This window comes from Bufo gargarizans, unplaced genomic scaffold, assembly GCF_014858855.1.
Source record: "Bufo gargarizans isolate SCDJY-AF-19 unplaced genomic scaffold, ASM1485885v1 original_scaffold_1263_pilon, whole genome shotgun sequence".
Taxonomy (NCBI): domain Eukaryota; kingdom Metazoa; phylum Chordata; class Amphibia; order Anura; family Bufonidae; genus Bufo; species Bufo gargarizans.
In genome coordinates this window covers 80424-101749 of record NW_025334290.1, presented here as the reverse complement: position 1 = coordinate 101749, position 21326 = coordinate 80424, and the positions used below count along the sequence as shown (strand labels likewise).

General features: G+C 45.9%; 1 protein-coding gene across 4 annotated transcripts in view; it reads left to right on the top strand.

The window, feature by feature from the left end:
• The window catches only part of KIAA2012 (KIAA2012 ortholog), a 206418-nt gene that overhangs the window by 159436 nt on the left and 25656 nt on the right, over positions 1 to 21326 (top strand). For all 4 annotated transcript variants that reach the window (XM_044273881.1, XM_044273883.1, XM_044273880.1 and 1 more), the window contains 2 exons: positions 6255 to 6351; positions 14750 to 14909. In XM_044273881.1, the coding sequence (XP_044129816.1) occupies positions 6255 to 6351; positions 14750 to 14909 (257 nt within the window). The remainder of the gene's footprint in view (positions 1 to 6254; positions 6352 to 14749; positions 14910 to 21326) is intronic.

The window sequence follows — 21326 nt, the reverse complement described above, 5'->3', positions numbered from 1 at the left end:
GGCACTACACTCCTTTCACCGTTTATTGCTCGGTCATGCAACTTACCATACAAATGAATTTTACCTCCTTTTCTTCTCACTAATAGAGCTTTCATTTGGTGGTATTTCATTGCTGCTGGCATTTTTACTTTTTTTGTTATTAATCAAAATGTAACGATTTTTTTGCAAAAAAATGACATTTTTCACTTTCAGCTGTAAAATTTTGCAAAAAAAGACGACATCCATGTATAAATTTTTTGCCAAATTTATTGTTCTACATGTCTTTGATAAAAAAAAAATGTTTGGACAAAAAAAAAATGGTTTGGGTAAAAGTTATAGCATTTACAAACTATGGTACAAAAATGTGAATTTCCGCTTTTTGAAACAGCTCTGACTTTCTGAGCACCTGTCATAATTCCTGAGGTTCTACAATGCCCAAACAGTAGAAAACCCCCACAAATGACCCCATTTTGGAAAGTAGACACCCTAAGGTATTCGCTGATGGGCATAGTGAGTTCATAGAACTTTTTATTTTTTGTCACAAGTTAGCGGAAAATGATGATGATTTTATTTTTTTTATTTTTTCTTACAAAGTCTCATATTCCACTAACTTGCGACAAAAAATAAAAAATTCTAGGAACTCACCATGCCCCTCACAGAATACCTTGGGGTGTCTTCTTTCCAAAATGGGGTCACTTGTGGGGTAGTTATACTGCCCTGGCAATTTAGGGGCCCAAATGTGTGAGAAGAACTTTGCAATCAAAATGTGTAAAAAATGGCCGGTGAAATCCAAAAGGTGCACTTTGGAATATGTGCCCCTTTGCCCACCTTGGCAGCAAAAAAGTGTGACACATCTGGTATCGCCGTACTCAGGAGACGTTGGGGAATGTGTTTTGGGGTGTCATTTTACATATACCCATGCTGGGTGAGAAAAATATCTTGGTCAAATGCCAACTTTGTATAAAAAAATGGGAAAAGTTGTCTTTTGCCAAGATATTTCTCTCACCCAGCATGAATATATGTAAAATGACACCCCAAAACACATTCCCCAACTTCTCCTGAGTACGTCGATACCAGATGTGTCACACTTTTTTGCTGCCAAGGTGGGCAAAGGGGCACATATTCCAAAGTGCACCTTTCAGATTTTGCAGGCCATTTTTTACACATTTTGATTGCAAGGTACATTTGGGCCCCTAAATTGCCAGGGCAGTATAACTACGCCACAAGTGACCCCATTTTGGAAAGAAGACACCCCAAGGTATTCCGTGAGGGGCATGGCGAGTTCCTAGAATTTTTTATTTTTTGTCACAAGTTAGCGGAAAATGATGATTTTTTTTTTTTTCTCTTTTTTCCTTACAAAGTCTCATATTCCACTAACTTGCGACAAAAAATAAAAAATTCTAGGAACTCGCCATGCCCCTCACGGAATACCTTGGGGTGTCTTCTTTCCAAAATGGGGTCACTTGTGGCGTAGTTATACTGCCCTGGCAATTTAGGGGCCCATATGTGTGAGAAGTACTTTGCAATCAAAATCTGTAAAAAATGACCGGTGAAATCCGAAAGGTGCACTTTGGAATATGTGCCCCTTTGCCCACCTTGGCATCAAAAAAGTGTCACACATCTGGTATCGCCGTACTCAGGAGAAGTTGGGGAATGTGTTTTGGGGTGTCATTTTACATATACCCATGCTGGGTGAGAGAAATATCCTGGCAAAAGACAACTTTTCCAATTTTTGTATACAAAGTTGGCATTTGATCAAGATGTTTATCTCACCCAGCATGGGTATATGTAAAATGACACCCCAAAACACATTGCCCAACTTCTCCTGAGTACGGCGATACCAGATGTGTGACACTTTTTTGCAGCCTAGATGCGCAAAGGGGCCCAAATTCCTTTTAGGAGGGCATTTTTAGACATTTGGATCCCAGACTTCTTCTCATGCTTTAGGGCCCCTAAAAAGCCAGGGCAGTATAAATACCCCACATGTGACCCCACTTTGGAAAGAAGACACCCCAAGGTATCCAATGAGGGGCCTGGCAAGTTCATAGAAATTTTTTTTTTTTTGCATAAGTTAGCGGAAATTGATTTTTTTTTTTTTTTCTCACAAAGTCTCACTTTCTGCTAACTTAGGACAAAAATTTAAATCTTTCATGGACTCAATATGCCCCTCAGCAAATACCTTGGGGTATCTTCTTTCCAAAATGGGGTCAGTTGTGGGGTGTTTGTACTGCCCTGGCATTTGAGGGTCTCCGCAATCATTACATGTATGGCCAGCATTAGGAGTTTCTGCTATTCTCCTTATATTGAGCATACAGGTAATGAGATTTTTTTTTCCGTTCAGCCTCTGGGCTGAAAGAAAAAAATGAACGGCACAGATTTCTTCATTCGCATCGATCAATGTGGATGAAAAAATCTCTGCCAAAAAAAAAAAATGGAGGGGAAAGGCGTCTGCCAGGACATAGGAGCTCCGCCCTACATCCATACCCACTTAGCTCGTATGCCCTGGCAAACCAGATTTCTCTATTCACATCAATCGATGTGGATGAATAAATCATTGCCGGGATTTTTTATTTTTATTTTTTTATATATATATACAAAGTGTTTGCCAAAGCATAGGAACGCCGCCTCCTCCTCAGCTCGTATGCCTTGGCAAACGTATCTGTCACTGCAGAGGAGAAAATCCCGTCTTGCAGCGCCGCATACACCGACTTGCGTGTAATCTGACAGCAGCGCAATGCTTCTGTCAGAATGCACATCGGTGCTGCAGCTGGTCGATCGGTTGGTCCACCTGGAAGGTAAAAAAAGAAAAAAGAAAAAAGAAAAAAAAAATAAAAAAGAAAAAACCAGGCCGCAACGCAATAATTTTATTAACTTTGCAACAGAACATATAAACTTTAACTTTTTTAACTGAACATTAACGTGTTTGCTTACTGGTGTGTTTTTTTTTTTGTTTTTTTGTTTTTTTACCTTTATAGAACAAACCTCTCCTTCCCCATGGGTCAATGTGCAAAGCGCAAATCGCCCAAAGATGTGGCGAAGTGCGTTATGCACTTTGTCCCATGTGAAAGGAGACGTTTGCAGCAGCAGTGAGTGAATGGGCCCTAATAGCCCTGTGTGCCTGTCCTGGTGAGATGATCCCTATGCTAATAGTGTACCTGTGAGTGGTACTTCCGGAAACACTCTCCAAAGCATAGGGCAGGGTGGTCCGGACAGTCAGGACAGAAATAGCGGGTGTCACGCCTTATTCCACTCCTGCTACAGACACGACATATTTTTCGGGGTGACTGTTGGGTTGAGGTACCAGGAACGACATTGGGGAAATGTCGCTCGTGTAGACGGCTACGGAACCTCCTGGATACAGGAGGTTCTCGATGATCTCTTCCTGAAATTTGAGGAAGGATCCAGTTCTCCCAGCCTTACTGTAGAGAACAAAACTATTGTACAGAGCCAATTGAATTAAATATACAGACACCTTCTTATACCAGCGTCTGGTGCGTCGGGAAACTAAATACGGAGACAACATCTGGTCATTGAAGTCCACCCCTCCCATGTGGAGGTTATAGTCGTGGACTGAGAGGGGCTTTTCAATGACACGGGTTGCTCGCTCAATTTGTATTGTCGTGTCTGCGTGAATGGAGGAGAGCATGTAAACGTCACGCTTGTCTCTCCATTTCACCGCGAGCAGTTCTTCGTTACACAGTGCGGCCCTCTGCCCCCTTGCAAGACGGGTGGTAACGAGCCGTTGGGGGAAGCCCGCGCGACTAGTTCGCGCGGTACCACAGGCGCCAATCCGTTCTAGAAACAAATGCCTAAAGAGGGCCACACTTGTGTAAAAATTGTCCACATAAAGATGGTACCCCTTGCCGAATAAGGGTGACACCAAGTCCCAAACTGTCTTCCCACTGCTCCCCAGGTAGTCAGGGCAACCGACCGGCTCCAGGGTCTGATCTTTTCCCTCATAGACACGAAATTTGTGGGTATAGCCTGTGGCCCTTTCACAGAGCTTATACAATTTGACCCCATACCGGGCGCGCTTGCTTGGGATGTATTGTTTGAAGCCAAGGCGCCCGGTAAAATGTATCAGGGACTCGTCTATGCAGATGTTTTGCTCTGGGGTATAAATATCTGCAAATTTCTGGTTGAAATGGTCTATGAGGGGCCGAATTTTGTGGAGCCGGTCAAAAGCAGGGTGGCCCCTGGGACGGGAGGCGGTGTTGTCACTAAAGTGCAGGAACCGCAGGATGGCCTCAAAACGTGCCCTGGACATGGCAGCAGAGAACATGGGCATGTGATGAATCGGGTTCGTGGACCAATATGACCGCAATTCATGCTTTTTTGTCAGGCCCATGTTGAGGAGGAGGCCCAGAAAAGTTTTAAGTTCGGAAACTTGGACTGGTTTCCACCGGAAAGGCTGGGCATAAAAGCTTCCCGGGTTAGCGGTGATAAATTGTGTGGCATACCTGTTTGTTTCGGCCACAACTATGTCTAAAAGCTCCGCAGTCAAGAACAGCTCAAAAAATCCCAGGGCCGAACCGATCTGAGCTGTCTCAACCCGAACTCCAGACTGGGCAGTGAAAGGGAAAACTACGGGTGCGGCTGAAGTTGGGGACTGCCAATCAGGGTTTGCCAGCACCTCTGGGATTCTAGGGGCTCTACGGGCACGTCTTTGCGGTGGCTGCGACGGGGTCACTACTGCACGTGCCACCGTACCAGCTTCAACTGCCCTTCTGGTGCTCGCTACTTCACCAGGTTGTACGGCAGTGCTGGTACTAGGTCCAGGGAGGGCTGGGCTGCTGGTGTATGCCTCACCACGTAATCCGACAGCACCAGCCCCACTCTGCTGCTCTTGAAGCGGATCCTGCGCAACCTGCGGTCTAGCGACACGGGGCCGGGTACGCCTGGTGGTATCAGGGACCTCAGCCTCCTCGTCCGAACTTTGGGTCAGAGAGCCACTGCTTTCTACAGGTTCGTATTCTGACCCGCTGGATTCATCAGATGAGGGTTCCCACTCCTCATCCGACTGGGTCAGAAGCCTGTAGGCCTCTTCATAAGAATACCCCCTGTTAGACATGTGGGCAACTAAATTTAGGGGTATTCCCTGAGACTACCCAAGAAAAAAAAAGCAAGCCTGTCTTACAAAGGGGAGGCTAGCGAAGTACCGGAGGCCGCTGCGGTTGATAAAAAATATCAAAACAGATTTTTTTATCGCCGCAGTGCGTGTAAAGTGAATGTGCAGTGATCAAAAAAACATTTTTTTTTGTCACTGCGGTGGGGCGGGTGTGGGCGACCGATCAGGCCTGATCGGGCAAACACTGCGTTTTGGGTGGAGGGCGAACTAAAGTGACACTAGTACTATTATAGATCTGACCGTGATCAGTTTTGATCACTTCCAGATACTATAAAAGTACAAATGCTGATTAGCGATACGCTAATCAGCGAATAACGGACTGCGGTGCGGTGGGCTGGGCGCTAACTGATCGCTAACTACCTAACCAAGGGACCTAAACTATACCTAAAACCTAACGGTCAATAACAGTGAAAAAAAAAAGTGACAGTTTGCACTGATCACTTTTTTCTTTTCACTTGTGATTGACAGGGGTGATCAAAGGGGTGATCAAAGGGTTAATTGGGGTTCAGGGGGGTGATCAGGGGCTAAAGTGTAGTGTTTGGTGTACTCACTGTGAAGCCTGCTCCTCTGCTGGATCCAACCGACGAAAAGAACCAGCAGAGGAGCAGGCAGCCATATATCAGATCATATTTACTAATATGATCTGATATCTGGCACTTTGATTGGATTTTTTAAAAATCAGCAACCTGCCAGCCACAATCATTGGCTGGCAGGTTGCTGACGAAATACTGCTGTGCGAAATGCCGGCGCAAACTGCGCATGCGCGCGCGCATATTCGCGTCATCTCGCGTCTCGCGAGATGACGCGTATATGCGTGACTGTGCGCAGCGCTGCCACCTCCGGACCGCACATCTGCGTTAGGCGGTCCGGAGGTGGTTAAACCTTCAACTGCCACCAGTCATATCTTCTGTTAGAAGCTGTTGCCAGTTTCAATGAAAGAGCTGCAGCAGACAGGACATGCCCCCTTAGAAAGGACACGTCTCCCTGAGCTGCCAGATGGAAATAAATCTAGCAGAACAATTGGAGCAGTGAATGGGGAGATCCCTGGATACATGTGAGGTACAGGGCTGGTTTTAGTGTTGTTAGAAGGAGATTGTCTGATGGAATAACCCCTTTAAATTACTAATCCTTGAATTTTCTTTACTAGGCTCAGGAAAACAACCAAAACTAAAACCCAAGACCTCAGAAGTCACAAAGGCACAAAATCCAAAGCCCAGTAATAAAGATGGAAATGATCCTGAAATGTGAGTACCCTGCCTGGAATCATCAAAGGTTCTTAGATGTTTTAACCTTTATCCAGAATTCTTACTTTTTCTCTGAGATCCTTGATCTTCAAATAACATTTCTACATCTTCTCCATACTGTGAACTAGATCAGCTGCAAGAGATATCCTATTCTCTTCAGTCGTCAGTAAATTAATTAGACTCTAAGGCTACTTTCACACTGGCATTTTGTTTTATGTTTTTGAGATCAGTTCAAGGCTCTCACAAACGGTCCAAAACGGATCCGTTTTGCCTTAATGCATTCTGAATGGATAAGGATCAGTTGCATCAGAATGCATCAGTTTGCCTCCGTTCCGCCTCCATTCCGCTCTGGAGGCAGACACCAAAATGCTGCTTGCAACGTTTTGGTGTCCGCCTGACACACAATGTAAGTCAATGGGGACCGATCCGTTTTCACTAACACAATCTGGCACAATAGAAAATGGATCCGTCCCCCATTGACGTTTTGGCTAGGTTACAGATAATACAAACGGATCTGAACGGATGCATGCGGTTGTATTATCTGAACGGAAGCATTTGTGCAGATCCATGACGGATCCGCATCAAACGCGAGTATGAAAGTAGCCTAAGGAGGACTTCCATTTTATGTGATTTAAAAAAAATATATATTTCATTACCAAAGATGTATCTACAGCCTTAGGCCTCATGCACACAAACGTATTCTCTTTCAGTGTCAGTTTTTTTTGTGGACCGTATGCAGAACCATTCATTTCAACGGGTCAAAAAAAACAACGGAAGGTACTCCGTATGCATTCCGTTTCCATATGTCCGTATTTCCGTTCCACAAAAAAAAAGGACATGTCCTATTATTGTCTGCATTACGGACAAGGATAGGACTGTTCTATTAGGGGCCAGCTGTTCCGTTCCAGAAAATACGGAATGCACACGGACGTCATCCGTATCTTTTGCGTATCCGTTTTTTGTGGACCGCAAAATACATACGGTTGTGTGCATGAGGCCTTAGTTGCCACTATGGGGCTCAGAGGCTGACGTAGCCCACTGTAAACCACCAACCTAGACCACCGGGGATTTTAAGTATTAACCCCTAAACCTTCCTAGACCAGTAAGGATACTATTATAACGTCTAAATGTGATAGGCAGTACATATAGAAAGTTACTGTGGTGAAGGTGTGGATGTGGTTTTACTATCCTTGTCATGGGCAATTTGGATACCCCTCATTTAAAATCCATGTGGCCTTGAACGTTGTACCTTTTTGAGCGGAAAACCCAGGTGCAGATTTACTAATCCTGTTTAAAACGTAGACAGCATACATTTAGACTGTGTGGATCCTTTATCAAAGACCGGCTTTTTACGCCATTCTTTGATTTCCCCTGTGTTGCTGGAGTATGCGCTTAATTTATGACTTGCCCATGCCTTATCCTTAGGCCTCATGCACACGACCGCATGTATTTTGCGGTCCGCAAAACACGGATCCACAAAAAATACGGATGACGTCCGTGTGCGTTCCATATTTTGCAGAATGGAACAGCTGGCCCCTAATAGAACAGAGATATCCTTGTCTGTAATACGGACAATAATAGGACATGTTCTATTTTTTTGCGGAACAGACATACAGAAACGGAATGTTTTTCAAGACCCATTAAAATGAATGGTTCTGCATATGGTCCGCAAAAAATCTGGAATGGACACGGAAAGAAAATACGTTTGTGTGCATGAGACGTAAATTAGGCATAGAGGGTCATAATAAATAACCCCCAGTGAGTCTAAAGATGCACCATTTTTATCATGCTGTATGATACATTTGTTTTGCATCAGATCATTTTTATAGAGTTTTTATAACATACAAAAATGACAGTAACAACCCCAAAGCACGGTATTCCAGAATACAAAAGAATATCGAAAGTACAATATTTCACATTGATATCCCCCTAAACCCGGAACCCTTAACCCCACTCCTGTGCAGCAACCACCAGCAAATGAGAAAAAAAAAACTAAAAAACTTAATTAGACTTACCGGTAATTCTGTTTCCTTGAGTTAACCATGAGATTGACCCCTTGACCTCTGTAGGGGCAGGAACACAGATTACTTAGTAGGGAGGGAGACTGCTTGCAGGACCTTCTGTCCAAAGGTCAAATCAACAGAAGCAGACACATCAATACGATAATATCTTATGAACGTATTTATATTAGACCAGGTGGCGGCTCTACAGATTTTGTCTAGGGTAACGCCAGCTCTTTCAGCCCATGAAGATGCCATTGCTCTTGTGGAATAGGCTCTTATATTTGTGGGACTAGTAAGGCCTGACATTTGGTAACAGCAGGATATAGTTCACCTAATCCAACGACCTATAGAAGCCTTGGATGCTTCTCACCCCTTGTTTTGACCAGCAAACTGAATAAGAAGATTGTCATCTTTTCAGAATTTTTTTGTCGCTGCCAGGTATTGTATAATAGTCTCCCTGACATCCAGGAGTTGAAAATGTTCCTCAGATGACATCTTAAGGAAAAGAAGGGAGGACAATTTCTTGGTCTCTATTAAAATCTGTGACGACTTTTGGAAGAAAACCCAGATCCAGTTTCAAAACTATCCTGTCCGGAAAGACAGAGATAGGGTTCTCAGCAGGAGAGAGACTGAATCTCTCCCAGGCGTCTAACTGATGTTATAGCTATTAAGAAAGCAGCTTTGAAAGTAAGATGTTTAATTGAAATGTCCTGTAAGGGAGTAAATGGAGATTTCATTAGACCTTTCAAGACCAGGTTTAAATCCCACTGGGGAATCCGTGGGGTTATAGATGGTCTTAGTCTAGAAGCAGCTCTTACAATTCTTCTTATCCACCTATGGCTGGCTAGATTTGTATCATAGCATGCACCCAAAGCGGATATCTGTACCTTTAGTGTACTGGGTCTGAGGCCCATATTTAGCCCCCTCTCGAGAAAATCTAAAATCTTCTCGATACTTGGGGGAGAATTTATTGGTGAATCTTGTCCCAGCCAACTGCAGTATTTTCTTCCAATTTTTTAGATAGATTGCTGAAGTAACTCTTTTTCTGCTGGCTTTTACAGTAGTAATAACCTTTTCTGAAAGACCTTTACTCTTTAAGATCTCGCGTTTAGGATCCATGCTGATAATTGAACATGCTGGGATCTTGATGAAGGATGGGACCCTGTGATAGAATGTCCTTCTGGAGAGGTATTTTCCATTATCTTCTGCAGTAATAATTAGGGCCCAGGGAGGAAAAGCATAAGCGAGGTTCCAGGTCCAGGTGAAAAAGCGTTGACTGCCAATGGGGTTTAGAGAACAAAACCGCGCCACTTTCGTGTTATTTTTTGACGAAAATAGGTCTATTTAAGGGACTCCCCATTTTCTGGAAATTTTATGAAAAATTTCTTTATTTAGGGACCACTCCCCTGGGTCTAAAGTTTTTCTGCTGAGGTAGTCGGCTTCTATGATTTCTGAACCCTTTAGATCAGGCATGTCCAAACTGCGGCCCTCCAGCTGCTGCTAAACTACAACTCCCAGCATGCCTGGATAGCTTACAGCTATTAGGGCATGCTGGGAGTTGTAGTTTAGCAACAGCTGGAGGGCCGCAGTTTGGACATGCCTGCTTTAGATGGATCGCTGTGACTGAAAGTACATTTCTTTCTGCCCAGAAGAATATTCTTTCCGCCAGACCCTTTAGGCTTGGAGAATTTGTGCCCCCCTGGTGTTTTAGGTAGGCCACAGTTGTTACATTGTCGGGGAATATTTTTAGATGTTTTCCAGACAATAGTTTTTGGGATACTTTTAGAGTCTCCCAGACAGCTCTCAACTCTCGATAGTTTGATGATCTTTGTTTTATTTCGTTTGACCACCTGCCCTGGTAGTTTGAGGAGGCTACCTTTGCTTCCCAGCCCGTGCCTCTTGCATCTGTCACGATCTGGACTTCTGGATTTCTCAACCAGGTTATGCCCCTCGACAGAGTCTTCTTTTCCGTCTAGCAGTTTATATCTGACTTTACACGTTGGGGGATGGTTATCTTTTTCTGTCCCACTTCCCTAGTATCCAGGATTGAGTTATTATAGTATTGGTATGGCACTAGGGTGATGCACGAGGTCATCATTCCCAGAAGGCTCATGGCATTCCTGATAGAACACTGACTTTGGGATTGGAATCTCTTTATCTTTTCCTTGAAAGATACCAACTTTTCTTGTGGTAAAGATGACATCTGAGGTATTTTTGAGAATTTTTGTGTATGGGGACGTGGTAATAGGCGTATTTTAGATCTATGGACGTCATGAAGGCTCCATTTTTGATTAAAGGGATAATGGAAGATATAGACTCCATTTTGAATTTCCTGTAGGTAATGGCTTTGTTTAACCCTTTTAGATTTATAATAGTACAGGAAGACCCATCTGGTTTTTGGACTAAAAAAAGGTTTGAATAATAACCTTTTCCCTTTTCTAGTTCGGGAACTTCTAAATCTAAGACTCCCTTCCAAATTTTTTCTAACACGCTCTGGCTGTGGGAGGTTATCCAGGAACTTCTTTGGAGGGGTTGAGGAGAATTCTATCCTGTATTCGTTTTTTATGATGTCCAAGGTCCACTGGGATAGAAAACTTCTCAATCTTCCCCCAACCTTGGCGTCATTGTTTATCGGATTGTTTATTTTGGGGATTGAGAAGGAAACCTCTGCCTTTCCCCCCATTTTGATAGCTCCAACTCCACGATTTTGCTTTGCCTTTATAGGATTTGGACTGAGGGTTAAAGGAACGAAAGGGCTTCTTTTTACTTTCCTCAGGGAACCCTTTCTTTTTGTCAGCTGCTTTTTTGAGAATAGAGTCTAAGACCGGTCCAAAAACGGATTCTCCAGAGAAAGCAATAGAGCATAACTTAGCTTTAGATTTTCAGGAAGTCTCTTGGTACAAGATGCACATCTAGAGACTTTGGATTTAATTCTGGGCTCTTTCAATCTCTATAAGAGAGTAGTAACCAGGTATCAGAAGACCATACACATTAAGCATGTCAAAGTGATACATATTCTCCCCAGAGGGGAACTTACGGTTGGAGTAGCCAAGGGGGGGTCTGTAGAATCCATCTGGCCTGCAGGGGCATCAGGAGCCGACATCCTATCCTGGAGTAGGAACACCACACTTGAAGCAGCGATGCCTGTTGAATCTGCCACTTTTAACCGCAGGCCTCGCAACTGACATCATCAGCGCGCGCGTGCGCACACGTGGGTTCCAAGCTCTGCCCCCCCCCCCCGTGTCCTCTTCACCTCCCACAGGAGGTCTCTCTGTGAGGTGCCCCCAAGGGACAGGAAACACTGAGGGTGAGAGTGGGTGGTGGCCTTTTAAACTCTGTGTTCCTGCCCCTACAAAGGTCAAGGGGTCAATCTCATGGTTAAGGGCTCTTTCACACCTGCGTTCTTGTCTTCCGGCATAGAGTTCTGTCGTCGGGGCTCTATGCCGGAAGAATCCTGATCAGTTTTATCCTAATGCATTCTGAATGGAGAGAAATCCGTTCAGGATGCATCAGGATGTCTTCAGTTCCGGAACGGAACGTTTTTTGGCCGGAGAAAATACCGCAGCATGCTGCGCTTTTTGCTCCGGCCAAAAATCCTGAAGATTTGATGCAAGTCCGGATCCGGAATTAATGCCCATTGAAAGGCATTGATTCGGATCCGGCCTTAAGCTAAACGTCGTTTCGGCGCATTGCTGGATCCAACGTTTAGCTTTTTTAGAGTGGTTACCATGGCTGCCGGGACGCTAAAGTCCTGACAGCCATGGTAAAGTGTAGCGGGGAGTGGGGGAGCAGCATACTTACCGTCAGTGCAGCTCCCGGGGCGCTCCAGAGTGACGTCAGGGCGCCCCACGCACATGGATGACGTGATCGCATGGCATGTCATCCATGCGCATGGGGCGCTCTGACGTCATTTTGGAGCGCCCCGGGAGCCGCACGGACTGTAAGTATACCGCTCCCCCGCTCCCCGCTCCTACTATGGCAACCAGGACTTTAATAGCGTCCTGGCTGCCATAGTAACACTGAACGCATTTTGAAGACGGATCCGTCTTCAAATGCTTTCAGTACACTTGCGTTTTTCCGGATCCGGTGTGTAATTCCGGCAAGTGGAGTACACGCCGGATCCGGACAACGCAAGTGTGAAAGAGGCCTTAGCCGTCATGGTGGACGAAATGGAAAAATAGGCAATAGGTTATAAATCTGTCAATAGTCCCTATTATACTATAGAGCAGGCATGCTCAACCTGCTGCCCTCCAGCTGTTGCAAAACTACAACTAGTTTTCCAACAGCTAGAGGGCCGCAGGTTGAGCATGCCTGCTATAGAGGGTAAAATCCCTGTAGTCAGTCCTAATATACTAAGATTGTGTGCTTCTGATTCTAAGGGCAGACAATCCATAATATTCTATCCAGTTGCCATTGATCAATATATATTTTCATATCTTTTGATGAAAATTCCTTTTTCTAACTTGAGTAGACTCTGGATTCTTTTCATGAGGGCACAGAGAGTAGGGGCCTCTGGGTCTTTCCACAGAGATGCTATTAGTTTTCTAGCCAGGTATAACAGCTTTGCTATTGCCATTTTATCACCGTCCTGCAGGGGTAGATTATCCACATATCTCAACACACATGTTAAAGGGTTTCTGTCATGAGAAATAACGTTATGTAGCTGACTGACATTAGCGATGTGCTAATGTCAGCAGTACATAACAGTGTGCTTTATAACTCCCTGCCTGCCGCCGTTCTCTTAAAACGTCCTTCACTCACTGTGCCTGCGACGAATACTAAACAGGATGGCGCAGGATTTACAGGACACTGAGGAGAACTCGAAAGTCAATCAACTGGGTGTGCCAAATGGTGCGTAGACCGAGCCTCTAGGTGCTGAAGCAAAGCTCTAATAGCACCTAGAGGCTCATTAGCATATTTTAGTCTTTATTTTAAGAGAACGGTGGCAGGCAGGGAGTTATAAAGCATACTGTTATGTACTGCTGACATTAGCACTGTCACGGCCTATGGTATGTTGTGTGACACTTTCCTTCATTTGGTTGTGGTGTTGAGTGCGTGTGATGGCAGTGTCCCAACCCTATGACTGATCCCCAGGACATGATTGTCACACATGCCGTTGCCCGCAGCAACAGGTGAAGTGTGTGGTTCATGTGTGTATTCCCCTTTAAGTGGCCGTCTTCCCTTGCCTTGTGTGTGAAGGGTTAATTCCCTTCTGTGTGTGTGAACACTGGGTGTGGCTACTTGGGCCTATAAAGCCTCAGTGTTTAGCACGTGTCTGGGGGGTACTTCAGCTATGGCTAGCTGGAGTAGCCTCCTGTCTTATTTCACCTGCCAGTCGGGGCCACCCTTGTGGTCATACTGTCACGGCTGAGGATGGGTAAAACCCTCAGCCGTTAACATCTTCTGGCATCGCACGGCTGAGGGTTTTCCCCATCCTCAGCCGTGACAGTATGAAGTTAAAGTTGATGTGATGTTCAGTTTATGTTTTCCTTTGTTTTTCTGTGCAGCTATGGATCTGGGTTCCTGTGTGTGGATGTGTGTGTGCTGAGTTCTATTTGTATTGTTGTGGACTTCAGCTTGCCTGCACACGGATCCAGTCAGCAAGGCTGTGGCAGGTGGCTGGAACTAGTGCAGCACCTGCCATATCCATAGGCCTGTTTCTGTTCCCCTTTTTCCTGCAGCTTGGCCAGTGAGACTCCTGTTCCTCCGTGTCCAGAAGGAACAGGTCGTCTTACCCTTCACTCCTAGTTCAGGGACCGGTCGGAGGGTGAGTAGGGATCCGAGGTTCCTGAGCATGGGCCCTCCTACCTTCAAGGTCGGCCCATGCAGCTAGGAGTTAGGGACGGATTAGGGATGTGTTAGGAGGTGACCTGTTCCCTAATTCTGTTGTCCTGGCCGAGCAGCCGTTAACATCTTCTGGCATCGCACGGCTGAGGGTTTTCCCCATCCTCAGCCGTGACAAGCACATAGCTAATGTCAGCCAGCTACATAACGTTATTTCTCTTGACAGAAACTCTTTCTGTGGTATAGAGACCTGGTAAACTCTTTTGAGTTCATTCATCAATGCGGATCAAAAGACTAACCGTTTTGGACAGCTCAATTATAGCTGAATGATAAATTTAGTGCATGGCTAAATTGCCAGAGGTAGCAGAGCCCTGTACTCCCTGTCTATTCATCAGTTTTATAGACTTCGAATGGAGCAGCAATGAGCATGCTCAATGGCCTTCCCATTCGTTTGATCGCTGGTAAGTTGACATTTTGGGACAAAACCTTTTACTATTGTTGAACTGGTAAATGTCCAGCTGAAGACTAATATATCATGCTTTATCATTGGGAATTCTGTTGCATGCTGCTTAAAGTCTTTCTTTAAGAAATCTAAACTATTATGCTCTTAGTTTTAAAGATGTGGAGAAAGTGTCCTTTGAGAGGAAAGAGAATGTGCCTGTCACTCCACAGCAGACCGAAGTTAAACAGGAAAACAGCCACACTGATGAGAAGCCACAATTAACAGAAGAAGAAGAGCTGGCACCTCTCCAGGAAATCACCAGCGCTGTGGTCAGTATGCTGCAGGTTGCCACTACTACTACACTCACATCTATCTCTATTCACTGGATAACAAAATATTGATTGCAAAGGAGTTCAACAAAAATGAATTGTGACTAGAGATGAGTGAATTGAAGTTGACAAAATGGAATTCGATCCGAATTTCAGGAAAAATTCGATTTGCACCGAATCTGAATTACCCCACGCTTTGTAGTAACGAATAGCATTTTTTTCCTAAAATGGCTGCTGCACGTGTGAGGACATGGAGCAAGGAACTCTGGGAAGGCGGGATCACCCATAATGCCATGCATGCAGCCAATCAGCAGCCAGCCAGCCCTGTGATGTCACAGCCCTATAAATAGCCTCAGCCATCTTGGATTCAGCCATTTTCCAGTTATACTTGGTGCAGGGAGAGACGTCAGCAGGCACTAGGGACAGATCTAGAAAAAACCTCAGGGAAAGATTATTCAAGGTGTAGGGAAAGTATAGGGAGAAATCATTCCACAGCATTTATGTTGAACAGGGTTCAGTAGGGGAGGTTACAGCCTGGGTAATAGGAACAATCCAATTACACCTTGCTGCACTGACTGGGTACCCAAATTGCCATTATACAGCTCTGTAATTCCAGCAAACCGTTATTGCTATTGGGTTGCAAGTGCTGTTTGATACAGCCATTAACAGGGTTTATTACAAGGAAATATTTCTACGTCTTATTTGCCCTTGTGCGGTGCAGCTACTGTATATGTTCTAAAGCATTTTTTGGCTTGTATTAGCGGGGAAAAAATGGTCTTATCAGCTGTTTTGTGGTGAAGTGCAAAGATTACAGCTCTTTTTGTTGTGTATTAATGGCAAAAGAAAAATATATTTGCCGTTTAGTGGTGCAGTTATATGTTCGAAAGCCCTTTTTGTTGTGCATTAGGGGCAAAAGTAAAATATATTTTCCATTCAGCAGTGCAGTTTTATGTACTAAAGCCCTTTTTGCCATGTATTAGTGGCAAAAGAAAAATATATTTGCCGTTTAGCGGTGCAGTTATATGTTCTAAAGCCTTCTGTGGCGTGTATAAGTGGAAAAAAATAAGGGCATATTTGCCGTTCAGTGGTGCAGTTATATGTTCTAAAGCCCTTTTTGTTGTGTAATAGTGGCAAAATAAAAATATATTTGCCGTTCAGTGGTGTAGTTATATGTTCTAAAGGGGTTTGTGGCATGCATAAGTTGTGGGGATCCGCTTTGGTAGTTAGGACTAGCGGATGCAGTATAGAGTACACAGTTCTTGAATCAAACAGTGGCGTTTATTCAATAAAAGTCACCTTTTCTCCTGGGTGTTAATTCACATCCTGTTAGCAGTTCAGCCTCATCAAGTCCATAGGCGACCTGTTCGCCTTTAGAGGGGCCTGAGTCCTCCAGTCCGGCTCAAACCACAAATCCCAGCACAGCCCTCAGTTCACAGCATACAGTCTCCTGAGCTCCACTGCCAGAGGGCTGGTTTTTATGCCTGGCAAAACCCGGCCTGGAACATGGGGAGTAGTCACCCACGCAGCACTTTGACTACTCCCAGTAAGAGCCGTCCCGTATAAGCTATGACAGCCATGCTAACTCTCAAGGTGTCAATTAGCAATAGCTGTTGCTGACACATAACATACCGGCTCTTACTTCACCGAGGCCAGGAACCTCGGTGACACATAACTTCCATCCACGAAGATTTCAGATACCTTCTTACATACCTTCCCCCCTTTGTTCAACCCTGAGGGGATGACCACCTGCCATACAGTATACCGTTTCTCTGCAATCGGCCTTCCCTGTGTTCCACAGAGAACTTAAAGTTCTGTAAGGACAGGAACCACCTTGTGACTCGGGCATTTCTCTCTTTGGCCTGGCTGATCCACTTGATAGGGGAGTGGTCAGTCACCAGGCAAAACTTTCTCCCCAACAAATAGTAGCGAAGAGGCTCGAGTGCCCACTTAATAGCCAGACACTCTCTCTCCACTATACTATACCTGGTTTCGGCTGGGGTGAGCTTGCAGCTTAAAAAGAAAACTGGATGCCTACTTCGGAGGCATCTGTCTGTACCATGAACTTCCTATTGAAGTACCCGGGGCATGGGATATGCATCCAACTTAGATACCTCGTTTAATTCTCGAAAATCATTACAAAACCACAACGTCCTGTCCGGTTTGGGTATCAGTACTATAGGGCTGGCCCACTCACTTCGAGACTCCTCGATGACGTCTAGTTGCAGCATTAGTTGTACTTCCTTAGAGATGGCCTGTTGCTGAGCCTCGGGTACCCGGATTATGGAAGTGCTTCCAGCGAGGTCTGAGAACACATTCGTGTTCCTGCTGACGAACTGCCTGGCCTCCTGAGTCTGTTTAGAGGAGAGGCTGTCAGCAATATTCACTGTGGCAACTGCTTTCCTTACATCAGACTTAGGGGCTGGAACCTCTCCCCCTAGAAAACTCGTCCGCGGGCTATTGTCAGTACTGGTCTCCAAATCCTTCCACGTAGTTTACTTCTTCAACCTTTTCGAGTACCTTGTAGGGTCCCTGCCACCTAGCCATTAACTTACTGTTCACTGTCGATACCAGAATCAAAACCCGATCTCCCGGGTTAAAGATCCATACCCGAGCCTGCCGATTATACACCCGAATATAAGCTTGCTGCACTGCCTCCATATGTTCCTTTACCAGTGGCAACACGGTTTCCATACGTTCCTGCATCTGGGTGACATATTCATTAACACTTTTATATGATGTGGGTTGTTGCTGCCAAGTAGTTCGAAGGGCGAAGACCCAGTAGAGACCCGGGGCACTTCTCGCACTGTGAACATAAGATAGGGCAGAAGGAGGTCCCAGTCTTTTTCATCCTTAGCTTCTACTCGTTTTAACATAGTTTTTAACGTTTGATCAAACCTTTCTACTAGTCAGTTTGCGGGTGATAGACAGATATCCGTATCTGTTTGATTTTCAGCAACTTACAGAGCTCCCACATGAACTTAGACATAAATGGTCAGTCAGAACCTCCTTGGGTATCCCCACTTGGGAAAACATCTCCATTAACTCTTTTTCTATGAGTTTGGCCGATGTATGTCGCAGTGGCACCGCCTACGGGTACCGAGTGGCGTAGTCCAGGACGACCAAGATGTGTTGTGCCCCCTGGTGGACTTCGGTACTGGGGCTACAAGATCCATACCGATTCTTTCAAATTGTACCTCGATAATCGGGAGGGGCACTAAGGGACTGCGGAAGAGGTGCTGGGGTCTAGTGGTTTGGCAGGTCGGGCAAGACTTACAAAAGTCATCCACCTCTCTAAAGACACTGGGCCAGTAAAACCGTTGTAGTATCTGGTCCTGTGTCTTCTGCAGTCCTAGATGACTCCCGAGAACATGTTGGTGGGCTAACTCTAACACAAGTTTTCGATAGGCCCCGGGCACCACCAACTGTTCAACAGGTTCACCCCACAGCTGGTTTACCCGATATAGCATATTCTGGTGGACCACGAAATGGGGAAACTTCGATTTGGCCCCAGGTTGTTGGGGTACACCATCAAGTATTACCACTTTCTCCCAGGCCCGGGATAGGGTTGGGTCTTGGCGTTGGGCTGTACCCAAATTCTCCCTGGAGACGTTGAAGTCTGCCAACCCAGGACCCGGTGGCAAATCCTCCACGTCTCCCACCATTACCATATGCGGGGTTGTCTCCCCCTCTTCCACTGAAGTGGCGGTCACCCCTACTGCTGGCCCTTTGGCCTCAGGTTCCCAGGGTTTTGGCTGTCCCCTTGAACAAGGCCAATCTCCTGGGCTTATTCCTGTCTCAGTGGCATCCGTAACTACTCATAACCGGCCATAGGGCAGGGAAACCTCGAAAGTCTCTCCCTATTATGAGTTCATAGTGGAGATTTGTGGTGACTGCCACTTTGTGTGTCCACCTGCCGGCCACCGTGGTTAGAAACACCAGCGCGGTGGGGTAGTCTTTCAAGTTTCCATGAATGCACATCACCCCAACTTTCCGGCCAGTATACTTAGCGGACCGCCCCAGGGTAGCCCTTACCAGGGTCACCAAGCTCCCTGAGTCCAGCAGTGCCTCCGCTTGAGTGTCTCCCACTTCCACCTGACACAAGTGGTCTAAAACCTCCGGGGTACTTGTGGCACACAGTTTCCTAGCATATAGCGATTGTCGGTAACCACAATTAGTGTCCATGGGCTCAACCCGATGAGGACACTCAGCCATAGTGTGGCCAGGTTCCTGACACCACCGGCAGATTAACTGGGTCCGGCCCATAGGGGGGTAACCTTCCGGGGGGGGGGGTTTCATTGGCTAATACCGGTGGGCCTGGGGTGGGGAGTTCTGGAGTTTCCTTGCCCTCCTCCCAAAAGAACCCCCATTGAGATTGTTGGTGGCCTCATAGCATTCCAACAGGTTCACCATTTCCAGGGGATACCTGGCCGATCCAGTGCTGGAGAGGGGTGGCAGCGCCCTCCAGAATATGTCAGCCAATAGTCTATCCAGCATAGCCGTGGGACTCAGCACATCAGGCTTTGGAGTAAGTCACAATACTGGGGTCTCGCGGGCTCAGCCGGCTTAAACCCCCACTGATGTACCCACTGGGCCCAGACCAACAAATTTACCCCCAGTCTTGCCAAAATCTCACCTTTTACCTTCGGGTAGTCGGCCGCTTGATCATCCGGCAAGTCAAAATACACCCACTGGGACTCTGATGCCAGTAAAGAGCGACAACCTCAGTCGACTGGTCTCTGAGCAGCTTTTCCCTGGTGGCCACTTTTTCATACATCGCCAGGTAGGCTTGTCTGCGGGGGTCATTTTAGGGATCACTGCACGGACTGCTTTCCGGGCATCGTGGACGCTTGGTGTTGCTCCTACTGTCTGCAAAGCCATTACGTTTTGTAGCAGCAACTGGTTGGTCTCGTGCTGCTGCTTATTAGCCTTCCGTTGGTGCAGGTTGATCTCTTGCTGCTGCAAATTAGCCTCCATGAGGGTCTTCACAATAGTGGAAAAATAAAAATATATTTGCCGTTCAGCTGTGCAGTTATATGTTCTAAAGCCCTTTTTGTAGTATATTAGTGGCAAAATAAAAATATATTTGCCATACAGCGGCACAGTTATATGTTCTAAAGGCTTTTGTGGCGTGTATAAGTTGTGGAGATTCGCTCTGGTAGTTAGGACTAGCGGATTCAGTATAGAGTACACAGTTCTTGAATCAAACACATTGGTGTATAACAAAATGCAGATAAGCTGTATCACAAAACACAGGTGGCTTGGTGTTTGTTCACACACAAGGAAAGTCCATAAACAATAAAAGTCACCTTTTCTCCTGGGTGTTAATTCACCCTCTGTTAGCAGTTCAGCCTCATCAAGTCCATAGGCGACCTGTTCGCCTTTAGAGGGGCCTGAGTCCTCCAGCCCGGCTCAAACCACAAATCCCAGCACAGCCCTCAGTTCACAGCTCACAGACTCCTGAATCCACCACACCTGGCAGTGCTGGCTGTTTTTTATGCCTGACAAAACCCGGCCTGGAACATGGGGAGTAGTCATCCACCCAGCATTTTGACTACTCCCAGTAAGAGCCGTCCCGGATCAGCTATGACAGCCATGCTAACTCTCAAGGTGTCAATTAGCAATAGCTGCTGCTGACACATAAAATACCGGCTCTTACTTCACCGAGGCCAGGAACCTCGGTGACACATACCTTCCATCCACGATGATTCCAGGTACCTTCTCACAAAGTGTAAAAAAATATGGGCCTATTTACCGTTCAACAGTGCAGTTATATGTTCTAAAGCCCTTTTTTGTGTGTGTATTAGTGGGGGGAAAAAAGGCTTATTAGCCGTTGTGTGGTGTCAGGCTCTGCACAGGGGAGTGGCAGAGGCCTAAATGTTTCTGGCGCAGGCACATGTCACAGCAGAGTAAGGGGCATTGGTAGCAGGGGTCACTTCGAGAGGCCTGAGCTCCCAGTGTCAGCTAGCGGTCGTGTCTTGACCAGCCACCCAGCGGTTCTTGAATGGTTGACTTGATCTTTGACTTTGTCGGAAGTGACATCAGATGAAGGAAGGAAAAATGAGACTCACAACGGATCCTGTCTGTGTAGCAGATGCAAGGCCTGTATGGTCCCATCAGAATTGGCTTGTGATTTGGTAGCCAAAAGCAGGAGTGGGTACAAAACACAGAAGATATGCAAATATTCCATTCACCTGTCATCTCTGTTTTGGATCCATTACTGTTTTTTTGGGCATTAGCAATACTGATGGATTACTGACCAAATACTGAGTGAAGGCGGATGCGCAACAGACAGGATCCGTTTTTTGGGGGGTTATTGTTCTGACGGATCAGAGGAAGGGCAAAATAATCAGTGATGTCAACACAAACTTACTGCTGACACCCTCTCCACTCTGTCGGGGGGGGGGGGGGGGCTCTACT